General features: G+C 46.4%; 1 protein-coding gene across 4 annotated transcripts in view; it reads left to right on the top strand.

Annotated features, from left to right (window-relative positions):
- ARHGEF9 (Cdc42 guanine nucleotide exchange factor 9) overlaps positions 1-21278 on the top strand; it is a 278066-nt gene that overhangs the window by 115465 nt on the left and 141323 nt on the right. The window contains exon 1 of one of the 4 annotated variants that reach the window (XM_053374044.1): positions 18187-18323. The exons of 2 other annotated variants lie outside the window; for them this stretch is intronic. In XM_053374044.1, the coding sequence (XP_053230019.1) occupies positions 18294-18323 (30 nt within the window). In that variant the 5' untranslated portion in view covers positions 18187-18293. Of the gene's footprint in view, positions 1-18186; positions 18324-21278 lie in introns of those variants that run through there. One more of the 4 variants, XM_053374050.1, reaches the window with a different exon arrangement.

Here is a 21278-nt window from a genome sequence, read left to right as displayed (position 1 = left end):
TAGTCACACTTCTCTGAAGTCTCTCAGTCTCACTTACCTCACAGAGTGTTTGTTGTGGGGGAGGAAGGGAAAGGAGAATGTTAGCTGCCTTGAGACTCCTTCGGGTAGTGATAAAGCAGGCTAGCAAATCCAAACTCCTCCTCCTCCTCCTCCTCTTCTTCTTCCCTCACAGAGCTACTATTCCCAGAGTTCCCTGTGAAGGGGGATTGATTGTTAAATCACTCCGGGAGCTGTCACTCTAGGAGGGCAATAGGAAGCCCTCATACCCCATTCATATTGTACGATGGGGAAACTCAGGCTGGGGACCAAACACAGCGCTTGAGGTCTCACTGTTTGTCATGGTTCCCTTTGATTCAGAGTAGGGGATGGAGGAACCTGAAGACAAGGACTTGAAGTGGGAGGAGGGGTAATGTGACTATGCAGCAGAGTCCACTTGATGGAGAACCCCCTAGATCTGATGAGGCAGGAGACCCAGGGACATTCGCTTCCTAGCCTATGAGGGATGATGGGAGCTTGGGGGCCCAGCCTGATGGGACACAACAAGAGAGTTCAGAGGAGGAGGTATGCTCAGTGATGTCTCCTAGGGAAAGGCGGCACATCTACCCACTTTACCTCTTGCCGTACATCTGTGTCCCCCAGGAAGTTGCTCCAAGAAATTTTTATCCATTTGTCAAACCTAATACCCAAGTGGGGTCCTGAACTCACGTCACCCATTTCCAAGCACCACACTGGTTCTTGTGGTATAAGCAACCTCATATAACCAACATGCTTAAGTCTAATTCATACATGAAGGGGTGAATGCTATAAAGTAAGCTGTGCTTTGTCCACTTCCCCTCACCTTGGGAGAAACTAGGCAATCAAGCCTTTGTTCTCCCCCAGTCTAACTGAAAAGCTCTGTGCATGAAGAGGTTTGAGCTGGTTGCTCCCGCTCAACCTCATGGCTTTCACAAGCCACTCTTGCGTTCCTATACTGATAATGTAGGAACTTTCACCACTTTGTAACTAAGCTAAATTTTACTGCCTGTGCAACTTTTTCTGAATGCTATATGGAGAATCACCTGAATCTGATCTTTGGAGAATTTATAAGTACAGTGGTACCTCGGGTTAAGTACTTAATTCGTTCCAGAGGTCCGTTCTTAACCTGAAACTGTACTTAACCTGAAGCACCACTTTAGCTAATGGGACCTCCTGCTGCTGCTGCACTGCCAGAGCACGATTTCTGTTCTCATCCTGAAGCAAATTTCTTAACCTGAGGTACTAATTCTGGGTTAGCAGAGTCTGTAACCTGAAGCGTATGTAACCTGAAGCGTATGTAACCTGAGGTACCACTGTAAACCATTTCTAGCTTAGCAGTGTGTGGTCCTTTCCTATGCTGGGGAAGAGGGAAACTTTGGAAAGAATCTATTTGGAACTCACTTGAAATGGCATCTTTCTATGCATATTTTGTGTCTATATATCGTACCTACCGTGCTCCATTCAGCCCATGCAGGTGCAGAGCAGAGTCAGACACTGCCTGAATGGGATGGAAATGACAAAGCACTGAAAAGAGTGCAGTTTTTAATGAGCCCAAATGGAATATTGATGAATTTTGAAGAAGGGATAACAAAAGGAGCCCAGCTTTGCTAAGAGGTGGGAACTCCCAGTGCGATGGATACTGTTTTTGAGGAAAGCTTCTTTCCCTCCTAGGAATAGGAGAATATGATACCCAGCTGTGGTTTGTTTGTTTGTTTGTTTGTTTGTTTGTTGTTTTTTGCTGCTCTTTTAATCTGTGTAATGGGCACACTTTATTTATTTAAATCACACTGAGGGCCAGACAGAAGGTTAAACAGCAATATGTGGGTGGACAAGAGACTATACAAAAGCCCTGCTAGTTTCTGAAAAGTCAGCAAGATTAGCAGCCATTTAAAAATTGAAGCATTGTCAGGCTAGACAATGCTTCTGTTTTTTTAAAAAACACCACGAGGCCATGATGTTGACACTGAATATTATCCTGGTCCTGCTAGTTCAGAAGGACTGGATGGGTTTAAAAGACAGATTCATGGTGATAGGCATAGTGGCTTTGCTCGACCCTCACTGTCAGAGGCAGTATGCTGCCTCAGAATCCCAGTTGCTAGGAATCCCAAGTAGGGAGAGTCCACTCTGGCCCTGTTTCCCATGGGCATCTCATTGAGAACAGGATGCTGAATGAATGGATTTCTTATTATTGTCACAGGCACAGGTTGCTGGGCCAGAGGAGCTTTTGACCTGATCCTGCAGAGCTCTTTTGTCTTCTTATGCATTATGCTGTTAAGTACTAACCCACTGGGGACTAGGCAAGTTAAAAATAGGATGAGTAAGAGGCATGGTATCCACACTTGAGGCTTGGATGGGGTGGGGCATCAATCCATGCTCAGCACTGAAGCTTACTGGAGCAAAGACTCTCACTTGGGCCAGACTCTTACAGAGTCATTGTGAGGACAAAGATAAATTACCCACATGTGCATCAACCTGAGCCCTGCAGAGGAAGGCAGTACAGAAGACAATTGTGCAATAAATAAAAATAAAACCATTTCATGTGTTTTGAGGGCTAACTGGAAAATTAATGCAAGCAAAACTATGTCCCTTGTTGGTTTCATTTAAAGTTACATTGACCAATAAATTCTCTGCCCACCACCTGTGGTGAATTACATCTTCTGCCTGGCATTACGTGCCCTTCAAAAGTCTAGATGAATTAGATTGCAATTATATTTCTGTGGACAGTATATTGCTCCAGGTCACCATGACCACATTTGCATCTTTAGATCTGTGCCAGTGCCAGTAGCTGGCAGAAATTGAGTCAGTTTTTTTCTCCACTTACAGTACACCCACTGTTACTGTCTCATTTCACAGATGAATGTGGGGTCATTCTTGTGTGCTTTAAGCACATACACATTCTCACGCACAAGGTCATTTGGTTACCCCACCTTCTGCTATTAAAAATTGCTGAGGAAAAGTATCTGCTTCCTCTGTAGAATGGTCAGATCTTTAACCAGTCCCTGCTTCTCTTTCTTGAACTGTGGCTTGAGGGGCAGCAGTTAGCAGGTGAAACTCTTCAGGTCAAGGAGATACTTATATTAGTACCTTCTACTTGCTCCAGGTAAAACTGTGGTTAAAAGACATAGAAAGTATGCACACTCCTCTCTGTAACCCACCCCATTTTGCATTTTCTGGTATCCTCCGAATGTTTTTGACCACAACTTCCATTGGCCCCAGACAGCACAGCATTCAGAACCACTCAAAACTCCATGGATCCCAATGTGAAAATCACTGTCACAATGGATATTTATCTGCCTTTTCAATTGTAGGATAAGTTGGTAGTTCGAAGACCTAGTTACGTTCTCTTCCACATGCTCATCATCTGGCTGTTTCCAAGATTCTCAAGTGCATTTATTTAAGGAAAAGTGAAACTGCTTGAGAATTTTGTTCCAATCCAGGATGCCTCCAACCTTTCATTGGGGTCCCCAGGTAGCATTTTACAGCAGCCCTTATAAACCTGGTATCCTCCGAATGTTTTTGACCACAACTTCCATTGGCCCCAGACAGCACAGCATTCAGAACCACTCAAAACATATTGAGGGCACCAGGCTGGTGAAGACTGTTCCTCACTCACTTATGTAACTTCAAAATGAAATCAGTTCATTAATTTGCAGCAGAGGAGAGTCAAATTCTTTCACTTAGCTTTCTGCAGCGATATTATTGTTACTTATTACTAGGGTTTGATTGATCTGTCAATTACGGTTCCCTCATTTTCTTATTTTTCTAATGTTAAATTCAGTTAGTCACATTTCTGCAACAATTTGCATAAAAAAATCCACATGAAAATTCATCAACATTTCACTGTGAATTTCTGCTAATAACACATTTATATATAATTTTTACTTAAGTAAAAAAATTTGCTAGGAAATTGCTGAAATATAGTGCATCTTGTATGTTGTTTTCATTGGTGCAGGACGTGGGGGGGGGAGAGAATTCCTTGATGCCAAGATCCAACTTTGGGGGAATAACTCTTTGCTGTTAGGCTGTTAGACATTTAAAATATGGCCTTTTGAGAATTCCCCCCTTATCCCAGCACAGGAAAATACCACACGCTTAGCAAGTTAAAAATTGGTTTACTTACAAACTGTTCAGAAGTCTGGTTCATGTGCTTTTCCATACAGTATGTAGAAAAAGCTGCCTAAGTAAAAAGCTGCCTAAACATGGTTTAGTTACAGTGGTCAAAGTTTCTAAATTATTGTTATAGGAACTTGAAAGTGGCTTGTGAAAGCCATGCGGTCTGAGCTTGGAGCAACCAGAATACAATTCTCAGAGGGGTTCAAAAAACAATCCCTCTTCACAGGGAGATCTGTGAGTTGTAGTTCTGTGAGGGTAACAGGGATTATTTGGGGGAAGCCATGGCTGTTTAAAGTGGTATCATAGTGTTTTAAAGGTATGGTGTGGATATAGTCCTGCTACTGAATAGGTGATTTTTATGTCAGTAGAAAGAATCAGCTTGTTACATCCTCATATGTTTCAAAGAAAGGCCCACATGTCTTGCTTGCCTTTGATGGCAGACCTCAAAACCATCATTGCCAGGGCTCTGAACATGACAGTCCTCTGTCTGAAGAGCTGCCCATTTTGAAAACAAAGAACCATAAGAAAGGAGAGCAAGCAGGGGCCTTGAAGTTACCCATCCACAGTTAGTAACACCTGGACAGCAAACTGAGCAGGTGTGCAGGTTACTTGGCCAAAGTTGTTCCAGTATGGTGATGCATATAATATGCATATTTTATGAAAATCCATGTTATTATTTGTTATGATGCATATAAGTGGCCATACTGTTTCAAAGGATTCTGAGTTCTGGGGCCCCTCCAGACAGGTGGTCTATTGTGTGTGCCTTCTGCAATGTGTTCTTGGCACAATGATAGTTCATTAGTGGTGGATTTATTCTGGTTTATTCATTCTGCAATGCTTCCCCAATGCTACCACATCATTGTTGCCTGAAGAGGGCATAGTGAAACAGAAGCAGCACTACACACCCACCCTGAACATTTGTGAAATTAAAAGTTATAGAATTTCAGCAGGAAGTTACAGGTTATGCACTGATTGGAAGTGAAACGGTATTTCCTCCCCCAAGCAGCAGCAAATATTATTGAACGTGTGATCAGGTATAACCAGTGCTTTTTTTTCTAAAAAAAAAATGTTTAGGGGTACTCTCATTTTGACTCAAGAAAATCACCATTTTATCATTCAAATCGGGAAAAATAAATACAATAAATGGACAACAGTACAAAGATTCACAAAATGTTTAGGGGCATGCGTACCCCCCCAAAAAAGCCCTGGGTATAACTGTGCCTTTACCACCATGAGGGGAACTGATAACTGTTAAATTTGCCTCATAATACTAGTTCTCTGTTTTGCAAGTAATCAATCTTTTAGTGTGGCAGAACCCACATTTTAGAACTCCCTGGCAATTGATACAAAGTATGCATCTTCACTGTACTCTTTTTGGCACCTGCTAAAAGCACCTTCATTTAGACAATCCTATCTGGACACGCAAAGCATTGACTTGTGTTTTAATCTAGTTTTTGGCTTATTGTTGATTTTAATTATTTTTTAACATTTGGAGTAGTTTTTTAAAAAACTTTTTAAAAAATCAATTGTTTTATTCTTTTTGTAAACTGCTTCAAGGTTTTTTCCTTACAATCAAGCAGTATGTATTTTTTAATAATAATAATAGTTTTGGGGTGGGAGAATAGGCTGTATGCCTGAGCCCATTCTAATTCCTGGATCCAGAAGGATTAAAATCAAACCAATTCAAATGATTGAAAGAGCCAGACAAAATTCTTGGTAATGACCCTCTATGTATGGACCATTAAGGTAACAAAGGAAGTTTCTCTGTACCAGAAAGCATATGGGTGGGGCTCCCTCCCTCAACTCACCTGTATTTAGAAAGACACAGGTTGAGAGTTATGTGATGTAGAAGCTAGAAGCTGGCAGGCTGCAGGCTGGGCAGCTGGGAGGCAAAACTATGCCTGATTTCTACTGGATTCGAATGCTGAGAGAAGCAAGACCATCTTGGAGTGTTAATGCTGTGAGCCTCTCCAATGTAGGCTCAGGTTGTATAGATGTGTAAATAAGCCATATATCATAAAGGCACCACAGTCTCCACTGCCTCTCATTCCAAGGAAATACAGGCCTTGGGTAAATGCCTGGAACCCCTGGAGTCTGGCATTGCTCAGAGACTAGGGTTGTGTGCAACAATATAAATAGATAAAATCAGAAATGTGTAACAAAAATGAGGATTTATGGAGGGGCCCTCACTTGTAAAGGAAGAGGTGCTAGCCTCCATGAATCCGGAGGCAAAAAAAAGAAGTTGTTTTTTTCTTGAGAACTGAAGGTGGTATGTTAGTTGCTGGCATCATTTCCCCAGAATAGAAAGTGGTCCTGCCAGTAAATGCAGCTTTGCCCAATTTCGCATCTTCTTGTCAAAAACACTTTCCCAGACCGGCATGTTGCTGCTGTGAACTGGGGCATGTTCTTCTTTATGCTGTGAGTCTAATTTGACCGCTGGTTATTAACTCTCACTTGCAAAATAAGAGGGCCTTGGCAACCAACTGCGTTCCCTGGCAACAGGACCCCAAAGTTTAATTAAAGTAGGCTTGGGAGTTGAAAATGCTGGTGTTGGAGCGTGTGTGTGTGTGTTTTGGGGGAGGGGGAAGGAGGAGAGTGAAGAATATTAGCAAATAAAATGGGCCTTAGGAGAGCTGGTGAGGCAGAGGGCAAAGTATAATGCCTTAATAAATAAAGCTCCTTGAAGGTAGAATGGACAGTGCTTGGGCTGCAGTCACAATGTGACTCAAGGGTGTTGTGGACCGCCAAAGCTTATTTACTCAGATGTTAAGCCACACTGAGGTCAATGGGACATACTCCCAAGGAAGCATGCACAGAGCTGTGCGAAGCTTGGGAACACCAAGGTCCGAGCTTAGTATTGCTTTTAGTGACTTCTCTGGAAGGAACAAAGGGAAAGGAAGATTAACACTTCCTCCCCACCCCAAATTAAAGCTGAATGTAGGAATATATTGAATTAAATATTTGGCAGTACTACAAAGTGATGTTTTCTTTTGTCTTATACTTTTGGTAAACTGACAAAGGTCTCATCTCCATGCACTTCACAGGGCACAGACTTTTTAATATGCAGATTGTTGTTGTTGTTAGGAGTTTGGGTGGTCAGTCTGGATGATATCCTGGGACCCCTTCCAAATCTGCAATCCTGCATCTGTGAGAGCAGAATGTATAGTAGGAAATAATAATAATAATAATAATAATAATAATAATAATAATAATAATAATTTATTTATACCCTGCCCATCTGGCTGGGATGCCTGCCAAACCAGACAAACCAGTTCTTTTGTAATGCCTTTGGTTGGCAAGTTAAGTACCATCATTTTGCATTTCCAAATAAAGTCATTGAGACCTTTCCCAGGTGGAGAATGATAGGCCAAGGGGAGCTGGGTATGTGAGAGTTGTATGAGAGAGTTTTTGGGCTGAGGCTGGAAGATGGAAGCAGAAGTATATTTTCCCCTGAGCAAGAGCCAAGCTGACTTTGGGGCTCCACTGGAAACCTAATGGGGAAGCAAGATCTGTTCACCATCCCATGATCCCTCCTTATGTTCTGGGTCAAAAATCCAGACTCCTGGACAGCAAGCTGTTTCTCCCATAGCCACTCCTCATAGTGTCATTGAGAGTCAGTCTGCCCTGCAGCATCTCCCAGCTTCTGCCAATGTGCCCCTGATTTACACATCAGGATGCATGCCTTTCTGTTTCCCTGAAGGACCTGCTTAGCCCCTGTTAGCATTCAAGCAGCCCATACCATCTGCCACCACACTCCAGCACATTACAAAGGATTCTTGGTTGTGTTTGAAGGTGCCAACTCAGTTCATCTATTATGGTGGCAGGGCATGATTTATGCATGAGCTGAGGATATATTATAAGACACACTGAGCATTGCTTTCTGGCTTTACATAAGATGGGTAGGTTAATAATGATGGGCAACCTGTCTCTCAATAATGTTTGTCCGCCACAACCAATCTTTTCATTCAGGGTATCCAACAAAGCACAGCTTGAAATCTATTGGTACAGGCATGTGTGATCCTCAAAGTGTTTCCACTCCTTTCAAAGTCAGTTTGCATTGGCAAAGGAATTTGATGGTCAGTCTGCAACTCTGGTTCCAGCCTTTACATCTCTATCCAAGCTTCCACACTCCTGGCATTCTTGTTCCTTTTCTGAAATGGGGCTTTAAAAAATAATAAATCTAGTAAACAATAAATGAGCATCAATATTTAAATTAGAAATAATTATAATAAACACCAGCAGGTATAGTCTGTGGATACGAAAGTAATCCATGCTGAGGAACCGGCAGTGAGACAGGACTCCTGGGTCTTTTTCTTGTTTACTGTGGTTTTCTCTGTCCCATTTGTGTAGAAAATGAAGGCAACAGTGACATGGTTAATACATGGTGCTAAGTCTAACCATGGCTTAATGTTAACAAGCAAACATGCATGTTCATGGAGCAGAAATTGTGGCTGCTTCCCTCCCATTCACACTGCTTCTGCAATACCCAGAGGTAAGCCATGGTTTGACTGAGCATAATGTCTGAATCTTGGCACATGGTTTGTCTTGATCCCGACATGCCACGAGCTGTACGTAAGGTTTGCTCTTGGTTTACTGCTCATGGTTTGTCTGGGGGAGACAAACGATAAACCTAGGGTCAGACACAATACTAAGGCAACTAAGCCAAACCATGACTTTGCCCCAGATCACACAGGAACAGCAGGATCAAGGGAGGAGCAGAGCCCCCATCAGGGCTGGCCAAAGATATTTTGGCACCTGAGGCTGACTCCAAAATGGTGTCCCCTTCCCCACAAGCGATGAAGGAACTAGGGACGATCTACAACAGGATCAAGTAGGGAAGAAAGATCAACAACAGGATCTGCTTTTCCAGTGGATTCTGCTGCCTGAGCTGGTCATCTCACCTTCCCTCATGCGTGGGCCGATCCTGAACTCCTTTCCATTTGCTCATTTGTGCTAAGCTTTAGTTTGTTAGCATTATGGGACATTGACTATTGCTGCTGTTCTTTTTCATTTTTAAAACATTGTGCAAGGTCAGAGGAGACAATCAAAGCATGCAATTCAATTCTAGTGTGTTGTTGTTGTTACTTTCACCATCAACATCTATTTATCATGCATTATAAGCCTGAAATTTATCAAGTGCTGTAAACAATTTAAAAACAGTTCCTGTTACAATCTAAAAGACACTGCGTGAAAGATATAACCTGCTCATGCACTAAGATCTTAGGAGGTGGCCCTACTTGTGATCCTACCCCAAGTGAAGTTCACCCTTCTTCTGGTAATGATCATGTTCATGATCATTCCCAGAAGTCCTGGAAGTCTGTGAATGCGGGGAAACCCTTGGCCACCTTATTTGCTTAAAAAGATAAATGTACCTCCACAGCAACGTCTGCTGCAAGAAGATCAAAGCAGCGAAGGAAATTGCTCAGCAGAGAGGTAGACATATTCTTTGCAGATATGTAAAAAGTGTACTTGCATTTTGCAGTTGTGTGCATGAAATTAATGGTATGCAATTGCATTTTGAAGTTGGAGGTTTTAAATCCCTCTGAGATAAGGCTTACATCTCACCTGTACATTGATGATATTTGCATTTTTCTGGGATTACCAAGTTATTTTGCCTTTTGCACAATGAGGACAGATAAAAGATGCCAGAGAGTTTTCTTTACCAATTTATTACAAAGTTATTGAATAAAATGGAAAGTGACTCTTGAACAGAATGTCTGAGAATTTAATATATGCCTCCATCTCCATGGGAAACAGCTCTGTGTATGCGCATGCCAAGAGTGTGTCAAGCGATTTTGTGCAGGACTGGCCACTTTTGGAGCAGGTCCTGCCCACTACAACTTTCCATCAGGGCAATGTGATCCTCAGCTCAGAAATGTTCCCTACATTTGCATTAGTACTCTCCAGTTCTATGGTATCAGTACATCTTTGTATGAACATTTAGTTTTACAAAGCTTTTTACAAACCTATCAGATGTTTTCTTCTTTTCATTTTTTTATATTTGCAGAATTTTTATTGCAATAAACTGCCCATTTGTGTGAGTTAGCCCATTGACAAGTCTCTTTGTACAATAATTTTTGTTTTTGTTTTTACTTAATGCCATACTTTTTATTGGAAGGAAAGCAGGTTGGGGGGGCGGGTTAAAATCACTGCTTTTAAAAATGTGTTTTTGAATGCTGCAGCAGTATAATTTCATTAAAAGCTATATAAATATAATATCTAGCCATTTAGACCTGCTGGCAATCAGTGTTAGATCAGGCTTCCTCAACCCAACTCTGATCATTGCTGATTCTTGTCCATGATGGCAGGGGCTGCTGGGATTTGTAGTCCAACAGCTTCTGAAGGGCTGGGGAAGGTTGGGGAAGCTTGCCATACATACATACATACATACATACATACATACATACATACTGTGATGGGATGATGAGCTGCTTGTGCGTAAAATCCTAATCCCTCAGAGTTTGGCTAAGTCCCCAAACCTCTGTCTGTGATGGAGCTCCTTAAACATGACTCCATCAATCGCTCGTTGATTCGGACAGTGGGCGTTTACGGAACTTCTTCCAGCATAAAAGCTCCTTAACGGAAACGCGTCTTCTGGACTCTCGGCGTGACAGTTTCCGCCGAGGAGTGGGTGTCCCTACAGGAGGTCCTGAAATCTCCCCGCTGCTCCCGCTTGAAGTGTCTCTGAGCCCTCCCTCCGACTCACTTTCCCTTGGAACTCCACTTCTCCCCCTGCTGGTCCCCTCCTCCGCTGAATGGTCTCTCTCACCCTCCATGAGCCCTTTCACCTCCTTAGTCTCAGATGGCAGTTCCCTGACATCCACCTCCCCTCCAGGGCCCCCTTCACCCCCTTCCCTCCCCTCCTCTGCGGGAGGCGAGGGAGCAAAACCCCTGAAGGAACCTCCCTCATCTTCCGAAGTTTCGAACACTTCCCTCCACCTTTTGCTGTCTCCGGTTTCCAAGTACTCCTCCTCATCGGAGTCTGTTCCTCCTTCCAACTCCGATTCCCTGAATCCCTCCAGTTCCTCCTCATCGTCGGTGGTGCCAAAGTACTCCCTCCGAAACCTCGCTACTGGCTGAGGTTTCCTGGGGAACCTTTGGTGAAACGTTTCGATCAAGATCTCGTCACGGACCTCCTCTGCCTTCACCCAGGTGTTTTCCGACTCCGGTTCCCCTTCCCACGCGACCAAATACTCCACCTGATTACCCTTCCACCTGGAGTCGATGATTTCCGCCACATGGTTGCGGCTTTCCCTTTCTTCTATGGCTGGCCCCCGTGTGGATACCCCTTCACCTTCCCCCCTGTATGGTGACAGTAATGACCTGTGGAATACTGGGTGCAGTTTCATGTGGTTCGGTAACCGGAGTCTGAACGCCACTGGGTTGACCTGTTGGATGACCTCAAATGGTCCCAATCTTTTGGGTCTCAATTTCTTGCAACCCCCCTTGAACGGCAACCCTTGGGTTGATAGCCAGACCCGACTCCCCACCCTAATTGTTTCACCTTCCCTTCTGCTCTTGTCTGCCTGCCTCTTATATTCTTCCTTGGCCCTTTCTAAGTTGAGTTGGAGTTGACGATGGATCGCTTCCATTTCTTCTACAAAAAGTTCCGCGGCCGGAACACTCCATCTTTCCCCTCCTTCCCCTGGAAACGCCCTGGGGTGGCACCCATAATTAGCCAAAAAGGGGCTCATCCCGGTGGACACATTCTCAGCATTATTGTAAGCAAATTCCGCTAGTGCCAACTTTTCGACCCAATCGTTCTCTCTGTCATTGACATAACACCTCAGGTATTGTTGGAGAATACCGTTTGCTCTCTCCGCCTGCCCATTGGTCTCAGGGTGCCTGGCAGTCGAAAAGTTGACCTCTACGTGCAATAAGCTCATAAGTTTCCTCCAGAATCTGGACGTGAACTGTTTCCCTCTGTCGGAAACCACCCTCAAGGGGGCGCCATGCAGTCTGAAAATATGTTCTACAAACAATTTCGCTGTTTCTTCCGCCGTGACTGCATGTGAGCAAGCTACAAAGTGACCCATCTTAGTTAACAGGTCTACTACGACTAGTATGGCGGTTTTCCCCTGGGATTTGGGCAGATCAGTCATAAAATCTATCGACACCGCCTCCCACGGTTGTTCTGGTGTGGGTAACGGTTCTAATAACCCCGCTGGTGCCCGCCTTTCTCCTTTGGCTCTCTGGCATTGGTCACACCTTCTCACATACTCCCGTACATCCTCCCTCACCTTGGGCCACCAAAACTCCCTGGTCACCAACCACATGGTCTTGTGTTGCCCAAAATGCCCCGCTGTGGGATTGTCGTGCAGCTGTTTGAGTACTCTCCCCCTCAATTCCCCTTCGGGTATATATAGCGCCCCTCTGTAATACAATGCCCCGTTTCTTTCTTCAAAACCCCCGGGGTCTTCTCCCTCTCTCCTTAGACCTCTGAGCTTGTCCTGGGCGTACTCATCATTTACCGTTCCCTCTACCAGTTCTCTTTGCCCCACCCAGGCTGCACCACACACCCAGTGGTCCTCTGGGATAATATGTCTCTCTTCCGGCGCTCCCTCCCCCTCCAAATATTCAGGTTTGCGAGAGAGAGCGTCCGCTCTGATGTTTTCTGGACCTGGCACATAGCAAATTTCAAAATGGAATCTGGAGAACTCCTGGGCCCATCTCACTTGTCGTTGGTTGAGCACCCGTGCCGTTCTCCAATACTCCAAATTCTTGTGGTCCGTACACACTTGCACCTTATGTTGTGCGCCAATTAGTAAGTGTCTCCATCTCCGGAACGCTTCGTGAATGGCGAGTAGTTCTCGGTCATATACCGTGTAGTTCCTCTCGGATTTGTTCAGCTTACGCGAAAAGAAGGCACACGGTCTCCATTCCGACTTATTGCTCCCTGGCTGAAGCAGCACCGCCCCCACCGCCCGGTCTGAGGCATCAGTTTCCACTCTCATGGGTTTTTGTAAATCCACATGCAGGAGCTGTTCTTCCGAAGCGAATGCCCTTTTCAATTCCTCAAAAGCATGCTCCGCCTCCGCCGTCCAAACGAATTTCTTCTTGCTGCTTAGACAGTCCGTGATGGGAGCCGTTAAGTGGGCAAAGTTCTTGATGAATTTACGGTAAAAGTTCCCAAACCCTAAGAACCTTTGCACATCTTTTTTCGTTTTCGGTGTCTTCCATTCCAGCACCGCCTGGACCTTCCCTGGATCCATGGCTAATCCCTTGTCTGATAAGCGGTACCCCAGGAATTCCACCTCCTTGGTGTGGAACTGACACTTCTCCAATTTCACCCACAACTGGTTTGCTTGCAGCTGGCTCAGCACTTCCCTGACATCCTTTACATGCTGCTCCTCATTCTCTGAATATATCAGCACGTCATCGAGGAAGGCCACGCAATTCTTGTAGAGCAAAGGTCCCAGTACGTGGTTCATGAGCGATTGAAAACAGGCGGAGCCTGATTGTAATCCGAATGGCATAACGAGATATTCAAACGCCCCCAAAGGGGTGAACATGGTGGTTTTCCATTCATCCCCCTTCTTTATTCGTATCAGGTTGTATGCTCCTCTCAGGTCCAGTTTCGTGAATATCTTTCCCTTCCTCACCCTGGTCAAAATGTCATCAATCCTGGGCATGGGGAAAGTCACTGGTTCTGACACGGCATTTAGGGCCCGGTAGTCCACTACCAATCTCGGTTTATCCGTGTTTTTTTTATCCACAAAAAACACTGGGCTCCCCCCCACCGCTCTGGACTCTCTGATGAAGCCCCTCTTCAGGTTTTTATCAATAAACTCCCTTAACTCCTGCATTTCCCTGTCTGACATGGCGTACAGCTTGCCCACGGGGAGCTGGGCCCCAGGGACCAGATTAATTTGGCAGTCAAAGTCTCTGTGCGGTGGTAATTTATCTGCTTCCCTTTCACTGAAGACCTTGCTCAGGTCAGCGTATTGTTTGGGCACCTTCCCTTTGTCCGCCACTTCCGTCCCTGCTAGAGAGGCTTTTGCCCCTTCTGGCACCTTTCCCTCTCTGCAGTGTTCCAGACAATGTGCTGACCCAAAGGAGACCACTCTCTGATGCCAGCCCACTAGCGGGTCATGCAACGCTAGCCAGCTCATTCCCAAAATGACTGGAGCCCCTCCCAGGGTGGCTACATTGAACGCTATCCTCTCAGTGTGCCTGGCCACCCTCATAACCATTGGGACGGTTTGTAGGCTGACTTCTCCTCCCAGCAGCTCCCTCCCATCGATCGTGGTGACCTGCAGGGGGTTGCTTAAAGGGAGTGTCTGTATCTGGTGTTCAGCTGCAAACTCCTTGCTCATAAAATTACAGGAGCTGCCTGAGTCCAGCAGCGCCTTAGTCTTTAGTGGGTATCCGTTTGCCAGCTCTAGCAACACCTCTATTACTAGGGCTGGTCTTGGAGGTTCCGGAGTGGGCACTTTTACTGCTCCTTGGCCTGTCTGCAGTGCCCTGACAGAGGCAGACAGGCGTTGGCTTTTACTGGCTCCTGGACTTCCTCATCCTTCCCCCCAACAGCTCCAGCCATCCCTTGCCATTCCTTTCTTTGCGGGCAGACTCTGGCAAAGTGACCTGGCTGCTGGCAGAGATAACATTTCTTGGCGCTCTTTCCCTCCTTCTTCCTCCCTTCACTGGGATTTGAAACTGCGCGCGCGCGCGCTGTTCCAACTTCCATCGGCTCTCCTGGCGGGAAACTTGGTTCTGGAATCTCTGGAATGCGGAAATCCCTCCAACGCTCTCCTTTCCCCTCCCGCTTCTCCAAGGCTCTTGCCTCCTGGCGTGCTCCAATGGTCAGCGCTGATTTGGTCAGCTGGTCCATAGACTCCGCCCTGGGCGCCCGGGAAAGTTCATCTTTCACCGCCGAAGAAAGCCCCTCTTCAAAGAGCATTTGAATGGGTTCCGCCGAAAGGTCCCACCCCAATCTATGTATCAACATTGTAAACTCAGTCCAGTACTCACGAACCGATCGGCTCCCCTGTTTGCACGCCATCAATTGTCTGCGCACCAGCCCCTGTTCAATCTCGCTGGAAAACATCAAATCCATGGCGCGAAAAAACTTCCTCGCGTCCTTCAGCATGTTACTATTCCCTGCCATCAGGGGTCTGACCCAATCTCTCGCCCCTCCTTCGAGATGGCCAATCACAAACGCCACTCTCGATGCCTCGTCGGGAAAGTCATTAAACTGCAGTTCAAGAGCATACTGCATCTCTGTCCTAAAGGCTTGGTAGTTCCTGGGGTCCCCCCCAAACTTCTGCACCATTCCTGGCATCTTTCTTGCTAGTGTAGCGCCTTTTGCCTTTTCTGCATCCTGCGCCCTCCTTTCTTCTAGCCTCGCCGTTTGCATTGCTAGCTGGAGTTCCAACACTCTGTACCTTTCTTCCAGGCTTGGACCCTCTCCAGCTCCTGCTGCTCCTCCGGCTCCGGCTGGGTTACTCATGATGCCTCTCTGCACAAGCTGCTTTCAGGGACTGTCCGATTGCTGTGATGGGATGATGAGCTGCTTGTGCGTAAAATCCTAATCCCTCAGAGTTTGGCTAAGTCCCCAAACCTCTGTCTGTGATGGAGCTCCTTAAACATGACTCCATCAATCGCTCGTTGATTCGGACAGTGGGCGTTTACGGAACTTCTTCCAGCATAAAAGCTCCTTAACGGAAACGCGTCTTCTGGACTCTCGGCGTGACAGTTTCCGCCGAGGAGTGGGTGTCCCTACAGGAGGTCCTGAAATCTCCCCGCTGCTCCCGCTTGAAGTGTCTCTGAGCCCTCCCTCCGACTCACTTTCCCTTGGAACTCCACTTCTCCCCCTGCTGGTCCCCTCCTCCGCTGAATGGTCTCTCTCACCCTCCATGAGCCCTTTCACCTCCTTAGTCTCAGATGGCAGTTCCCTGACACATACTTACATAATTTTAATTTTATACTGCCTTTCCACAGTTTAAACCATGCTCAACATAATTACATGTAGACATAAACAATAAATAAAACATCAAAAATACACAACCAAATTGAACAATTTCCTCATAAATCAGAAGATAAAAAATAAACATACAAAAAAAAACTATGTCAATAACAGCAACAGCACACATCTTCAACAAAACCCCTTAAGCAATACCCCAGCTCAAGAGTCAATCAGCAGCCCCAGCTTTTGTAGTTGGAGTCAGTCTGGGCCCTGCCTTCCCAAGCCTGCGGGGGAAAGGCCTGCAAGGCAGGAGGTATGTCTTCCAAGATGGTCTCCCCCATAGACAATGAAAGGTGGATGGACCAATAGTCTTGGTAGTATAGTGGTACCTCGGGTTACATACACTTCGGGTTACATACGCTTCAGGTTACAGACTCCGCTAACCCAGAAATTGTGCTTCAGGTTAAGAACTTTGCTTCAGGATGAGAACAGAAATTGTGCTTCGGTGGCGCGGCAGCAGCAGGAGGCCCCATTTGCTAAAGTGGTGCTTCAGGTTAAGTACAGTTTCAGGTTATGTACGGACCTCCGGAATGAATTAAGTACTTAATTAAGTACTTAACCCAAGGTACCACTGTATATGGTTTATTCCTATGTCCCTACTTCATGTGGTAGACTTCGTTCATTCAGGGATATTTAAGCAACAGGTGGATGGTGTGGGTGGCAGAATGGTGTTGTTGTAGAATACAAAGAACATCAGAAGAGCCCTGCTGGATCAGGCCAATGGCCTATCTTGTCCAGCATCCTGTTGCCACAGTGACCAACAAGGTACCTGTGGGGAACCTGCAAACAGCAGAGGTGGATTTAGGGGAGTGCAACCGGTTCAGTCACACTGGGCATAAAGCCTCAGTGTCCCTGCGGGGGGCAATGCAACGATGAGGTACAATGGAAGGCAAGAGGTGGGACGGCATGTCAAATTTTGGTATTGCACAGGGTGCTGCTAAAAATTGAGACTCCAAGGTCTGCCACTGCAAGAAGGACCTGCAGACAAGAGCAGGACTTTCCCCTTCTGTGGTTTCCAGCAGCTAATATTCAGAAGCGCTAGTGTCTCTGACCATGCAGGCAGAGCATAGCTGTAATTGCTTGTAGCCATTGAGAACCTTATTCTCCATGAAAATCCATGTCTAATCCTCTTTTAAAATCATTCAAGTTGGTGTCTATCAAGGCCTCCTGTGGGAGCGAGTTCCATAGTTCAACTATGTGCCGCATGGAGAAGTCCTTCCTTTTATCTGTCCTGAATCTTCCAACATTCATTAGACGTCCATAAGTTCTAGAGTTATGAGAGAGATTTATTATCTTGCTCTTGCTCATCTCTCTTTCTTTCCATATAGTGATCTTGCATAAATGTTATGGGGAGGAGGGAATTCCTGCCTTAAAATCCAGGCACATCAAAAAAGCGGGGTGGGTGGGGGAGAGATATAGAAGGGGACAGGTTGGAGGGTATTAGTGGATGGCGAGGCATTTCCTCCACTGTGGGTAGAGAAGCCCTGGTAAATGGGAAGGGTGAGAGGCGGAAAGAGGGGTGTGGGGGTGCCACAAGGCATTAAGAGGCAGTTCTTGCCATTCCACAAATGTCAGCAGAAAGCTTAACAGTGAACTGTGTGCACACAAGCAGATCTGCTGACTCTGCACACCAGGGAGATCCCCTAGCAGAAAGGCTGTGGTGTGCGGGGTGGATGGGCAGAGAGCCCTGGAGCAGCAAAGCCAAGGGGAGGGGGCATAGACAAAGAGAGAGCATTACAAACCCGACTTGGGTCTCTGCTGTCCCCCACGCCCTCACCCCTCTTTTCTGCGCGCACGGTGAGGGGAGACGGGACGTTAACACTGTTCCCTCTTTCTCCCTCCCTCCCTCCCTCCTTCCCTTGAGCATACCCAGTTTCCCAAGCACAGGTAGTGGTTGGGGGAAAGAACCCAAAGAAAGAGTTGGAAAAGGAGGGGAGGAGAGAGAGAGGAGAAGAGGGGAATCCTGCTCCTTCCTCAAATGAAGCCATAACGTCCCAGGTAGCAAAGAGGCGGCTGATCTCTGCTCTGAGTTGCTGGGCTGGAAAAGACTGGGCAAAAGGCGAGGAGGAGGGGGTCTGTCTTTCTCTTTCTTTCTTTCTTTCTTTCTTTCTTTCTTTCTTTCCTTCCTTCCAGACATCGTCAGGCAGGCTTCTCCCCTCCTCCCCCTTTAATAACCAAGAGGACGACATCCAAAGAGAAGATGCAGTGGCTCAGGAACGGACCTGCCATGGTGAGTTCAGGTAGCTCTCTGCCTCCCACCCCTACCGCCCCCACCCTGCTCTTTCTGCCTGCAGTAGTTGGGTGTCCTCGTTTTCACCCCCCTTGCTTAGGAGTCTCTCTTTGCTTTGGGGATAGCTTCGATAGGTCCGTGGCCATTTTATAGATCCTCTCCTCCAAGACAACGAAGCGGAGGTGGAGGAGGAAGGGGGGGCACTAACGGAATTTGTTTTTTTGCAAGGAGGTGGAGGGGAGGAAGGTTGGGTTTCAGGAAGGATGCTTGTGTGTGGAGAGGGGATCCCCTTTCCCGGGTGCAGAGAGTTGCCGTGAGGTCTCTGCCCAAGGGAAAGAAGGCGGGGGGATGGATTTTTTGTGAGCGGCGGCGGGGGGGGGACGACATTATTGTTAAAAGGATTGTGCGCAAGTGAAAGCTTTGCGATCTGTAGCAGGTTAATGGAGATTTTCTTTTTGGAATAGGAGCGTTCCTTAAGGTTTGTCTTCCAGCTTTGTGCTGGCAGAGGAATGTATTGAGGGGTTATAGAACGACAAGGCAGCTTAAAAATAGAAGCTGCCGCCGCTTCTTCTTTGTTTCCATTCCGGTGCAATTTGGTGGCGAATGACTTGGGCAAAGGGAGGAGGGGATCTTTCACTCACCCAGCTGTGAGGTCCTTCAGATTCTTAGAATGCACAGCTCCACAACGGGAGGATTTGCAAAGCAATCCTCTGCTCCCTTTGAAAGGAGCAACCCTGAACCTTATAATTAAGCATTTGCTGAGGGATGTACGTACCACATAATGCCAGGCATCCTTATTCGGAAGTAAGTCCCCTTATGCTTTACTCCTGGGTTAAGTGACTCTGCATAGGATTTCGGCATTTTGGTGCCATCCTATGCACATCTACTCATAAGTAAGTCCCATTGAGTTCACCCCAGATAAGTATTATAGGGTTCCACAAGCCTTTGTCCTTTCTTTTTATCCCCACAAAATGACCTAAGACTGAGGTGGGCATCATTTAGTGTTCAAATGAACTGTGCTTTGCCTCCCTTGAAATCAGAATGCATATGTGAACCCAGGGGAACATTTGCTTCAACAACAACAACATCCCTCCTTCTTCTGTGTGCATGTTTGCAGCCTTCCAGTCCTCAAAAGTGGCCTGACACAAGCGAGATGCAAAGACTGGGCTGGATCCTTTTGTCTGCCATGTGCCTCAGTCAGCTCTTGCGGATTGTGGTCCACACCACACCTCTCTATTCCCACCTTGATATATCAATATTGTTCTGTTGGGGTGACAGTGAGACAGGAAGGTTTCCACTACCTGGTTCAAATAAGCCTCACCTGGACCCTGAAGCTTTATGGCAATAGATATCCTTCTTTGGAGCATGCAGAACTACATTATATCAGATCATTCTATGTGATCATCTGGCACACGGTTTCCCAATCTTGGGTCTCCAGCTGTTTTGTGATTACAGTTTGCATCATCCCTGACCACTGGTCCTATTAGGCAGGGGTGGTGGGAGTTGCAGTCAAAAAACAGCTGGAGACCCAAGTTTGGGAAACCCTGATCTAGCACAATTGCTGTCTACTCTGACCAACCTGGAGTGGTTCTCCAGGGCTTTGGGCAGGGTCTTCCCCATTACCTACTACCTGAGATGGAGGTTAGAATCATAGGATTATAGAATTGTACAGTTGGAAGGGGCATAAAGGTCATATAGTCTAACCCTCTGCCATGCAGGAATGTTTTGCCCAATGTGGGGCTCAAACCCATGACCCTGAGACCTTGATGCTCTACTGACTGAGCCGCAAACTAGATGCTGGGGTCTGAAACTGTGACCTTCTGCCTGTGAGCATGTTTATTTATTTTATTGCATTTATACCCCACCCCTTTCTCCAAGGAGCTCAAGGTGGCACACATTCTCCACCTCCTCATTTGACCCCACAACAACCCTGTGAGGTAGGTTAGGTTGAGAGGCCGTGAGTGGTCCCCAAGGTCACCCAGTGAGCTTCATGGCTGAGTAGGGATTTGAAGCCTGGTCTCTCCCAGGTCTTAGTCCAACACTCTAACCTCAGCGCCACCACTGGCTCCCTTCTGCACAAACACTAGGCTATGCTTTGCTTCAGCTGTGCCCCCTTCCTTTGAGGCCACCCATCTCCTTAAATAGCTTGATGCAAATAGCGCTAGATAAATCTGCGATCTGAATCATGATCCTTCGGATGCATCTGGTGGCGGTGAGTGAGGGTTGCTTAACTTCCACAGTGTTCATCTCCTGCGCCCACTCTTATCCTCCCACACAATCTACCTCCTGCTTCCCCTGCCCCCCTCCCCAATGCACAGAATGTAATATTCAAGCAAAGTCCCTTGCTTGTTCCCACGCTGTGCCAGAGCTACTCAAGCTGTGCCATGCTGATTTGCCTAGTAACATTTTCGGAAGAAAAATAGTTATGGGGGAATAAAGCTATTCTGTCTTCCCTGTGGTGTGGAGAGAGGTGAGGGCAGTTGTAATTGGAAATAATGAGAGACATTCCCTACTGTTTGATGTTTTCAAAAGAGGCCTTGAAGGTATAACTGATAATTCTCTTTTCCTATATCTAAAAATAGGCTGACAGCTTAAACACCCTGATTTGTGTAAGTGTATATCTGATTCTCAAGCATGTTCTGTTTGGCCAGTGCATCCTACTAATCTTTAGAAAATGGAGAAAATTTCCCTTCCTTCCTTCTTTCCTTTCGTCTAGTGGTTTTGCCTTAGTGGAAGCAGTTCCCCTTGCACAAAACAGGGAACCCAATTTTTGCCTTCCCCCCTTGCCTGCAGCACCCGGCACCCCAGAAATCCTGCTCTTGAAACACTTTTTGGAATAGCATGGGACACTGAGGTCCAGCTGTCAGGGCCTTCTGGCGGTTCCCTCACTGCGAGAAGCAAAGCTACAGGGAACCAGGCAGCGGGCCTTCTTGGCAGTGGCGGCCACCCTGTGGA

Source organism: Podarcis raffonei, chromosome Z (genome assembly GCF_027172205.1).
Source record: "Podarcis raffonei isolate rPodRaf1 chromosome Z, rPodRaf1.pri, whole genome shotgun sequence".
Classification (NCBI taxonomy): Eukaryota; Metazoa; Chordata; class Lepidosauria; order Squamata; family Lacertidae; genus Podarcis; species Podarcis raffonei.
The sequence above is the reverse complement of the archived record's forward strand: the minus strand, read 5'-3'. Positions and strand labels throughout refer to the sequence as shown.